The 11,442-nt window shown below is 43.1% G+C and overlaps 1 protein-coding gene across 1 annotated transcript; it reads right to left on the reverse strand.

Annotated features, from left to right (window-relative positions):
* Positions 1–1,643: 1,643 nt before the first annotated feature.
* On the reverse strand, positions 1,644–2,469 carry LOC307109397 (DNA-directed RNA polymerase II subunit RPB3-like; the record flags this gene model as incomplete). Its single annotated transcript, XM_079788068.1, is given in 2 exon segments — positions 1,644–1,823; positions 1,825–2,469. Coding segments are annotated over 2 exon segments (825 nt in total).
* Positions 2,470–11,442: the final 8,973 nt, after the last annotated feature.

Here is an 11,442-nt window from a genome sequence, read left to right on the forward strand (position 1 = left end):
CTTTTGGCCAATGAGAATCAGTGTTGAAATTTTTGCTAGATCTCTCTCTACCATGATTAACTTGTGGGAATGCAAGTCTGAATTTGTCAATAGACATATCGTTTCTACAAGAGGAGCCTGTCTGACAATAAAATTAACATAGAAGAAAGCAGAACGGAGAGATTAAATAAAAAGCCAACTCCTGTGGTGACACTTTTTGCCTCTGAAACCGGCTGTATTGTAACCCTGGGCTTTTCAGAGAGACACGTCAAGAAAGTCCTCCTTTTGGCTTAAGCTAGTTTGAACTGGGTTTCTGTCATTTGCATCTTTAAGAGTCTTGACTAATATAGATCCCATCATGCTAGAAAAATATGACTATTATTGTTTCAGTTCAGAAGGTGGTACTTTAGAGTATTTGCCTCCCTCCACCCCAGCTTTCTTGAGAATTGACATATTGTGTAAAGTTAAGATGTATAACTTGGTGATTTGATATACATACATATTGTAAAATGGTCCCTCCAATAAGGTTAGTTAACATATCCACCATCTCACATAATTATAATTATTTTGTAATTGCCTCTTAATAGTTATAATAATAGACAATGCTTATTGATCACTCTTATTAATGGTTAAGTAATCCATTATATTTTTAATACAGCCTTATGAGGTATATACTATTAGTATCATACCCATTTTACTAAAGAGGAAATTGAGGCACATAGAAGTTAAATAACTTATCCAATTGGTATGCACTCTGGTTTTAGACCTTGGATTATACTGTGATGCTTGAGCCAACTGATTCAGATGTTACTAATATTATTTTAAGAAGAGTTCTAATACCAAGTCTCATAACTGTTCCCAGCCCCTGGATCAGATGCCCTAAACAAATGCCAGAGGTGGACAATATGATCCACTTTTTTCAGAATTAGGTAAGAGTGGCAGGTACTAAGAATATAATAGACTCTCAAACAATATGTGTATACCAGCCAATGGGACCCAACATCAAATCCTTCTTATCTTTATTTTATTTTATTTTTATTTTTATTTTTTTTAGAGAGAGAGAATGAAATACAGGGTTTATTTGGGGGTGGGGTGGGGCAGGGACAGCCAAGGTCTAAAGACGCTTGGGAATTTGAGCCAAGCGTAGGCTGACCGTGGGCAGGGGCTGGGTTTGTACACGGCCTGAATGAGACTTCTATCACTCAATCCTAAAGCAGAAACCTAAGGTACAACTGTGAAAATGCTAACTTTCACACAGAAAGTAAGTCAAGAGCTGAAATGACTAAAAAAGAAGGGTCTAGCTCAGTGGTTTTCAACAGGGAAGCAGTATGACCTCTACAAGCAGACCGGGGGGGGGGGGGGGGGGGGGGGAGGGAGGTCTGGGTTCTGGGGAGACCTGCCCATTAGCAGGCAGGGCCAGGAATGCTGCATGCACAGTGAAGGACTGTCCTGCCTCAAATACCAGGGGCACCCCTCGGAATCTACCTGGGACCAAGCAAGACTGGGAGGGGCACCCTTCCCCTTTGCTGCCTCTCTAGTTGGTGCTGATGGCTTGCCAAGAATTTTAATTACAGCTGTTGGGACTTCAGGAACTAGGAGGGTCTCAGGAGACCTGCACACAGCTGCTGCTCGGGTCCTTTTCCGCTCGGGCGGATGAGTTTCAGTTAATTTATGGTGAGGACATCACTCAGGATCTCGTGGCTCAACTGGGTCTGTAAATCACTCAGCTTCTTCTTCAACCCAGAGAGGGCTGAGAGGACAATAGTTTCAGGGCGCAGAGAGCCACAGGACTCCACGTTGTAGTAAAACCTCTCCGGTCTGCCATTGGGGTCGTACAGAGCCTGGGGACTCATCTTCACTCAGCTCTGAGTACTCGCTCTTTGGCCACTCCTCTGGCTTGGGGTACACCGTGTGCCTCAGGGCATTGTCGGGATCATATTCAAAAGCCACCCCTGCAGTTGGGTTCCACTTAGCGTGTTCCTTGCCAAAGCCCTTCTTGGCATAGGCGTGGAGTCTCAGCTCCTGGCCCTTTCGCAGCTTGACGATGAGGATGTCGTCCTGGTCCACGTAGTCACTGGGGTCGTTCTCTCGATTCCGGGATGTCACTGGAATGACCCGGGGGCTGCTGGAGATGAGGTCTCGAGAGGTGATGCGCGGAGTCTGGTCTTCGTTGTACCGCGTGTCGAGAGTGAACTCCAAGGAGCTCTCGGGGCAGAACTCCTCACACGTGCAGTCCCGGGAATACTGCAGCTTGTCCACAATGTCATCACTAGTGAGGGGGATTAATCCAAGCCTGTGAGTGATGACCTGGTCGTGAAGGACTGAGGAATTGGCGTCAATCTGAGCCCCGTCAATGGCTATTATGGGCGCCTCAGGGATGAAGACCCTCCGAATAGAATTGGCCACCGTTAGGTCCGTATTCTCGATGAACTTGACATTCTCCTTGGTGAGCTCCGTGATCCGCACGGGTGGGCTGGTTGGGTAGCGCATCGTGCTCTGCCTCCGGGCGGGCCACTGGCCTCAACCCTGCAGCGCACCTGAACCCAAATCCCTCTTATCTTGTTCCGTAGGCTCGTAATGGGTCTCACAAATGTTTCCTTTAATCTTCTGTTCCCCAATTCATCCCACAACTATATAGCTCCCTGCTATCAGAATTGACACTGCTTAGTTGTAGAAGTGTCATCCGTACCCCTTCTGATGTGTTATCACTGGTATTGATGGGAAACCACAACATAGTTCCACTTCAGTCGTAGTCTTCATGCTGAAGGTAGGGAAATGGACTGAGGGCTCCCAATCTGTCTTAAACCCCATTATGTTCCCAAACCGAACAACTCAGTTTCCTACAACTCCTTCTTCTCGTGCCTCTTCTAGACTTACAGCTAGGACTGCCTCTGTGTTCTTCTCTGCCTGTGGCTCTAGCCTGACAGGTTTATAAAGATGGAAAGCCTGGGTGGATCCCACTGTCAACAAACCAAGTATTTCAAACTTGAAGTCATGATGACTCAGTCCCTTCATTTTTCAGCAAACGTTTATTGAGCACCTGCTATACTGGGGACTCAGGGATGAATATGGCAGTTCTTTCTAAAAGCTCTCAAAGTATTGGAGAAAGGTTGGGTATAACAAAGGTCAACATTTCCCATGAACAAAGTGACTTGAAATCACAGCAGAGGACGGTGCCGATTAATGGAAAGGAGCAGGGAGGCTTCTTAAAGAAAAATTGCAGATGAAGCAGCAGAGAAACTTCTCTTGAAGTGCCAGCAGGAATTACCAGGCAGAGAAGAGAGAAGAGCATTCCAAGCAGATGTAACAGAATGTTCAAGGCTAGAAAAGCAATAAAGCACATGACTTGTTTGGGAAATAGCAAGAATTTTGGTGTGGCAGGAGGACACAGTCTTTGAGAGAGAGTGGTGAAAGATGAGTCTAACAAGTAGTAGAGGCCAGTTTACAGAGTCCTTATGTGCTGTGATAAGGAATCTGAAATTCATTTAGTGTTCATCGGGAGCCAATGAAGATCTTAAACAGAGAGTGACATGACTAATGTGTAGTCGTGGCCGAGTGGTTAAGGCGATGGACTAGAGAGTGACATGACTACATTAGTATTTCAGACATATCACATGGACAACGGTGTCTCTCCTGTGTAGTAATCATGCCCTTCCTTCCAATCCTGGCCTTTGGATTTTGAGGTTCTTTAGGTCGATTCAACTTTGAACCTCCATGATTACTACTGTTGTTAGGTTTTTCTCTTTCTTTTTTCAACATACAATCAACATACCCTGAGGCTCTCCCTTACCCATCAGCCTGTGTTATATCATTCCCTCAGAGAAGTAATTCTCAACTATGGGTGGTCATGTGCTTTGTGAGAAGGGTATACCATCTTCACTTACTATGCATTATCAAAATACACTTTGTGATACACTTTCCTTGCCCTGAAATTCTGATAGACCTAAGGTTTGTGGGGGAATGGGTAGGAGTAGTTGGGGAGAGCAGCATTTTGGGAAAGTTTATTCTTCTAAAGAATGAAGATCTGGCCATGGGAACATTAATCAAGATAATGTTCCTCTCACCCTGACCAGTGTTACTAAGTGGTTACAGCATCGGCCGAGGGGTCTCAGGTTGGATTCCTGGTCAAGGACACTTATTTGGGTTGCAGGTTCAATCCCTGGCTCTGGTCAGGGCATGTATGGGAGGCAACCAATCAATGTGTCTCTTCCACAGATATTTCTCTCTCTCTTTTCCCCTCCATACCTCCCTTATATTCTCTCTCTAAAATGCAACGGAAAAAATATCCTCAGGTAAGGATTATAAAAAAGAAAAAGATATTGTCCCTTTCAAACTTGTGGTTATTAAAATGCTAAAAAAAATCTGCATTTATATTTTAATAATGATATCCCCTGGTGTTGGTTGAATGGTGGCTCCCAAAAAGATATGTCCATGTCCTCATACCTTGCCCCTGTGAAGGTTAACTTATTTGGAAAAAGGGGTCTTTGAAGCTGTAATTAAGTTAAAGATCTTGAGATGAGATCATCTTGGATTATCCAGGTGGGCTGTAAATCCAATGATGAGTGTCCTTATAAAAGACAGAAGAGAAGATAGGAACAAAGAAGAAAGACCATGTAAAGACAGAGGAGGAAAATGGAGTCATGCAGCCACAAGGCAAAGAATGTCTGGAATGACCAGAAACTAAGAGGAGACAAGGAAGTATTCTTTCCCTAGCCTTCAGAAGGAGTGTGCCCTGCCAACACCTTGATTTCAGACTTCTGGCCTCCAGAATGATGACAAAATGGATTTGCTATTTTACGCCAGCAGGTTTGTGATAATTTGTTATGGTACCCTTAGAAAACACATACACCCCCTTTCTAATAGGTTATGCTTAACCGTCACTTTTACAGAGAGGAGACAGTTTTCAAAAGTGCTGTATACTGGTATAATGTAAATGAATTTGGGCAAGGTAACAATCTCTCTGAGCTAGTTTTCTTACCTAAAAACATGGAAATAGTAAACCCATTCTCACAAAATGTTTAGACTATTAAATGAGATAAAGTAAAACTACCCTAAGCAGACAACTGACAAAAAAAAAGCAGGTGCTCAAAGATTTATCCATGTAAGAACAGGACCCAGCACATACCACATGGAGAAACCCTGATGAAAGAAGGCCGCCCGAGAGAGCGGGGATGGTTAACATGCAAAGGCTGGGCCTGTATCAGAATCTCTTTTGCATGTAACCGCTTACGCGGATCTGGCGTCAGCTCTTGTTCTCACCAACTAACCACTGCCCTCTCCCGCAACCTTCTCAACTTCCTGTTTACGTAGATTGCTGCTTCCTGGCCAGGGGAACTGAAAGGTTTCAGCCAGACTGCTTTTCCCTTGGACCTATGCCAAGATTACCTTCTTTGCTCCCCTTCTCTCTTCTTGTTTTAGAAGCTTTCAGATTAAGGAGGAGCAAACTGCTGCCCTGTGCAATCCCAGGTAAGCAGTTGGTCCTTGTCCTGGCTATTAGATCAAATCAGATGGACACGAGAAAAAAACACATCAAGTTTTATGAAGGCATTAAGAAATCTGTCTGACACTGCTTGCTGCAGCCCCTCCAAGCTATTGAGACTGATGCTTTTTTTTTTTTTCCATTCAATTGTGCTGGTCATGATGCCTCCACTCTCAGGCCAAGCGCTGACCTGTTCCTATGAAGTGGGCCTAACCAAGGCTGGCAGGACAACAGTAGGTTGAACTCAACCAGAATGCCAAGTTGGGAGGTTGTTGAAATGATCTAATTCGTGGTTCTCAATATGCGGCCAATGTCCAAAACATCTGAGAAGCTCTTTCAAAATAAACAAATAAGCAAACATTTGGAACTGGAGAGTAGGCATGGGTAGTTTGAGGAAAAAAATCCCCAGATGGTAATGATTTTCCCCACAACTCCAGGTTTATCATCCTTAGCACAGTAGATAAGAATGTGAACTCTGGGGCCTGACTGAATTCAAATTCTGACTCAATCATCTATGAGCTGTGTGACATTGCACTTGTTACTTAACCTCTCTGTGCCTCGATTTCTCATCTGTAGAACAGTGATAATGCTACTGACCTTTGTCATTAAATTATTGTGAGGAATAAATAACTTAACATGTGAAAAACACTTAGACCAGTAATGGCGAACCTATGACACGCGTGTCAGCACTGACACGTGTAGCCATTTCTGATGACACACATGCCGAGAATGAAACATTTGCTGCTCCTGAGGATGAAACATTTGCGAAATAATGTTTTTTCCTCAAAGTGACACACTACCCTAGTTATGCTCGGTTTTTTGGCGAAGTTTGACACACCAAGCTCAAAAGGTTGCCCATCACTGACTTAGACCATATATGTGTTTTATTATTATCATTACTTTATTGTTGCTTTTATATGACCTGCTGGAGGACAAGGAAGTTGGTCAGAGGAGGAGATGGCTGAATTAGTGATATTAAGACAATAGAGGAGATGGCAGAGTTCATGGTAAAGCAGTGGAAGTGGGTAGCGGAGACTGAATGGAAGAAAGACCAACACTGGAAGGAGAAAATCTGTAGTGGTATTGAATGAAGCATATGCTCTCTGGGACTAGTGTGCCTAAGTTTAGATCCTGCTTTCACTACTTAATGGTGACAGCACCATGAGCAGATTACTTAACTGTTTGCTCATCCGTAAAATGGAGATGATAATAACAGTGACCTATTTTAAAGAGCTGTCATGAAATCAAATGAGTTAATACGTAACATGCTGATTTCTTAGATTAATGATTGGCATGTAGCAAGTGTTAGCTCTTATTTTTATTGGAGATGAGAAGGTCAGGGAACTGAGGGACCAATTGTTAGCAGGACGTTGACATTATCCAAGATGACAGCAATGTTTGAGATAAACAGGAAGACTGTGAGCCAGGTGTAAAAGTCTCCAATGAATAAGATGACCAGGAGGCTAGAAGTAAAGCAGTAGGAAGGAGAAGAGAGATAATAGCCAAATGACACCAGCCTCCAAGTGGTTGAGTCTTTCACAAGAGCATGACAGCAGTTACCAGAAGTAAAGAGGACCCTAACCCCATATCTGGCCCTTAACTGAGGAAATCAATTAAGGCCCAGAGGCAGAGGGAACCCTCGGAAAAGGTGCTGAGCTGTTTGAGGGTTTTCTGTTTAGGGAGTGACAGTTTAGATGGCATGGGAGGAGTCTGGGAGGTTCAGGAAGGATAGAGATAAGGCTACATTAGCTAAGCATCACAGTAAGTGCTGTGGAGAATAAACAGTCCAGTGCTATCCACTAGAACTTCAGGCAGTGATGGAAATGTCCCATGTCTGCACTGTCCAGTTTGGTGGGCACTAGCCACATGTGGTCCATGAGCCCCAGAAATGAGGTCAGTGCCATCAGTCCTCCTAAATAATCACTGAGGAATTTTGTCACTATGCAGAATCCCGGCCCACCTTCGTTTACTGAATTAGAGTCTCTGCAGTTTGGCCCAGGACTGCCTTTCCAGAGATCCCACGGTAACAGATAGATAGCCAGATTTAGGAATTGCTGCATGATGTAAGGAGGCTGAAGAAAGAGGGTATCCAGGTGGGTTAAATATAGGAAGAGCTATCATATAAGGTCTAATTTGGGAAGTTTAAACCTATTCTTTTATTCTGAGTAATATGGATAGTTTTTATTTTGAAAACGGCTTGGTTGACATAAAAAATTAAAACCAAAGGAATGTAACAGTAGAGAAAATTGTATTACGTTAAGCATGAATATTAGTGTTCCTAATAGGGGAGAATTAACTACTTGAAAAGAAATTGCTAAAATCCAAAAATGTGAGAGTGGAAATCCTTTCTGCCTAAAAAGGAAGATGGATCTGAAGTGTAGCAGGCCCTCTGGGATGGAGAAAGTTAAGGTGGAGAGAGGAGAGGGGAGAGGAATTATGCAAGATGCTAGTGGACTGAGTGCCATACAGTGAAATAGCAACCCCTCCCCACAAAAGAAGTCAAATAAGGTCCACCAAATCACAAATGTTTATTGAGCCTCTTATTTAACTCCTCTGTTCCTCAATTTTCTCATCTGTAAAACAGTGGTGGTATTACCTACCACTTTGTAATGCCTACAGATTTTTTTGGCGGGAATAACTTGTGAAAGAGCTGAGTTTTCCAGCTCTTGGGGACACTTAGGTTGGTCAGGGGTAAATTAGAGCAGAAACCTCTGAAAATTCCCCAAAAGCCAGAGAAAGCTTTGTGTTACCCTACACTGTGGAATCAGGTAGTTGAGGCAAGCTCTCACTGGTAATGGTGACCTCGGCTTCAATCTGGGTTACAGTAGGAAAGGAAACAAAACATAAAATGGCCTATGGATCCCGTTACCGGAACTCCCTGACCCTTAGGCTGGCTGCATAGCTTCTGCTCACTCATGGGCCTCTCTGCTGATCTATCTGGTCTTTGGGGCTGGTCTGCCTGATGTCCTGTCCTCTCATCCCCAGAGTGACCCAGTTAGCTCTGGCCTCAGCTCTTATCACTCCCCAAGGGGTATCACAAGGAAGTTCGTATATAATAAGTGCTCTACTAGTAGTCCTAGAGTCTAGGGGGTTAGGGAAGAGAAACATCAGTGTGGACCTGAGTGATTCAGTATCTGATATGCCAGGCAGGAGCGCAGGCAAAAGTGGGGCCCAGGAGGTAGGAACAGCTTTGGGAAGCAGGGGTACAGAGTTCCCCAGAACAGTTGGGATATAACTGAGACAGGGGGAAAGAACGAATGTATTCCAGGAATACATGTCAGCAATTGAGCCTTAGAAGCCAAATCTGGTTTAAGTCCAAGGAATAAGGAATGGTCAAAAATTAAAGAAGAATCACAATGTCAGAGCAGGTAAGTGCAGGAGCAGAGCAGAAGACAAGGTCAAGGCAGGATTTCTAGTTGCAGTGCTAGGTCAGCTGGGGTTCCCTCTCTTCAATGGGAGGTAGAGGTTGGAGAAAATAATGTATGCTCTGCACATTGAAACATATCTTTTTTTGTGAGAGGTAAAATACACATAACATAAAATTTACTATTTTTAATTGCACAGTTCAGTGGCATTAAGTGCATTCACCCTGTAGTGCAACATCACCATTATCCATCTCCAGAACTTTTTTTATCATACCATTAAACAATTCCCTATTTCCCCCTCCCACCAGCCTCTAGTAGCCACTGTTCTAATTTCTGTTTCTATGAATTTGACTATTCTAGGTCCCTGATATCGGTGGGATCATACCATATTAACCCTTTTATGTCTGGTTTAAGAATCGCACCTTTTTACTATCCCCTCAAGTTTCCTAAGGAATATGTTGTCAGATTTGCCTCACCTTGTGCCTCTACTAGGTCTTCAAATAAACAAGCCACCTTCCCTCTATCCACCACTGGTTCTGATTCTCCCCTTGATGGAGATGTGCACTTTCTCCCATTCCATTATTTCTGCAGCTGCTGCCAATTTGCCTCCTTTGTTCCACAACCTTGATCGCTACTACCAATGTAGCTCTATTTAATCACACCACAGCCTTCTCTACCCCAATATGGAATGAAATTACCCTGCTATAGAGTAAAAGCTTTTTCAAAAGCCTTGGATAATCTGGCATCTAAACAAGTACATTTGGATTCAAACAGACGGCCATTATTTTAATTAATAGGGTTCAGCTGGACGCACTCTGTGACACTGCCTCCCTCAGCCTCCCTCAGACTCCCTCACCTGTCTGATTTGTGCCCACAGTAAGGTGGATATGCCCTTCCACGGCCCACCACCACCCCAATTCTCACCTCAAGATAGTTCTCTGCTTTTCCAGCCTCTGCCCTCCTCCTAGGATTAGGGCCTTCTTCATCATCCCCTCTCTGTTCAACAGTATCAACCATTTTTCTAGAGCCCCAATCATTAGTTCCCATGGTTCTTTTTACCATTTCTCCAAGAAGGTCTAAGACCTCTGGTGGCTGCTGTGACATCTCAGAACTCTCAAGGTCACCATGACTCTTGGGGCTCATGAATTTTATTTTTCAAAGAGATGATGGAGGGGCCAGTTGAAGACTGTACTTACATGACCAGACATTACCAGAGGGCATTGATGCAAGGCTCTTACCAGCCACAGAAGGTCAAAAACTATCACCTTCATGGAAGTGAACACTGAGAAGGAAGAAAGCACATGGGATTTGGCAAAAATCAGGGTTCAGATCCTGACTCCTTCACCTACTAGATAGGTAACCTTGGCAACTTATTTACTCTGGCTATGCCACAGTTTTCTCATTTGCAAAACTGGAATAATATAGTAATATATAGGGTATATCAATTTGCATTAGTATTGGCTTTGAGAAACAGAAACAAATGTAAGTGGTTTAAAAAATATATTTATTTTTCTCTCACATCTAAGTCCTAAGGTAGAAAATCCAGAGCTGCTCCATAATGTTCTCAGGGATGCAGGCTCATCTTACTGTTCTTCTTCTTCTCCTTTTTTTTAAAAAAAAATAAATCTTTATTGTTTAGATTATTACAATTGTTCCTCTTTTTTTCCCCCCATAGCTCCCCTCCACCTGGTTCCCACCCTCTGCCCTTACCCCCCCCCCCCACTGTCCTCATCCATAGGCGTATGATTTTTGTCCAGTCTCTTCCCGCACCCCCCACACCCCTTTCCCCCCGAGAATTGTCAGTCCACTCCCTTTCTATGCCCCTGATTCTATTATATTCACCAGTTTATTCTGTTCATCAGATTTTTTATTCACTTCATTTTTAGATTCACTTGTTGATAGATATGTATTTGTTCATAATTTTTATCTTTACCTTTTTTTTCTTCTTCCTCTTCTTAAAGAATACCTTTCAGCATTTCATATAATACTGGTTTGGCGATGATGAACTCCTTTAGCGTTTTCTTATCTGTGAAGCTCTTTATCTGACCGTCAATTCTGAATGATAGCTTTGCTGGGTAGAGTAATCTTGATTGTAGGTTCTTGCTATTCATCACTTTGAATATTTCTTGCCACTCCCTTCTGGCCTGCATAGTTTTTGTTGAGAAATCAGCTGATAATCGTATGGGTGCTCCCTTGTAGGTAACTAACTGTTTTTCTCTTGCTGCTTTTAATATTCTGTCTTTGTCTTTTGCTCTTGGCATTTTAATTATGATGTGTCTTGGTGTGGTCCTCTTTGGATTCCTGTTGTTCAGGGTTCTCTGCGCTTCCTGGACTTGTAAGTCTATTTCGTCACCAGGTGGGGCAAGTTTTCTGCCATTATTTCTTCAAATAGGTTTTCAGTATCTTGCTCTCTCTCTTCTTCTGGCACCCCCATAATTTGGATGCTGATACAGTTGAAGTTTTCCCAGAGGCTCCTTACACTATCTTCATATTTTTGGATTCTTTTTTCTTTTTGCTTTTCCTGTTGGGTGTTTTTTGCTTCTTTGTATTTCAAATCTTTGACTTGATTCTTGTGATCCTCTAGTCTGCTGTTGGATCTCTGTATAATATTTTTTATTT

Source organism: Cnephaeus nilssonii (genome assembly GCF_951640355.1).
Source record: "Cnephaeus nilssonii genome assembly, chromosome: 13".
Taxonomy (NCBI): domain Eukaryota; kingdom Metazoa; phylum Chordata; class Mammalia; order Chiroptera; family Vespertilionidae; genus Cnephaeus; species Cnephaeus nilssonii.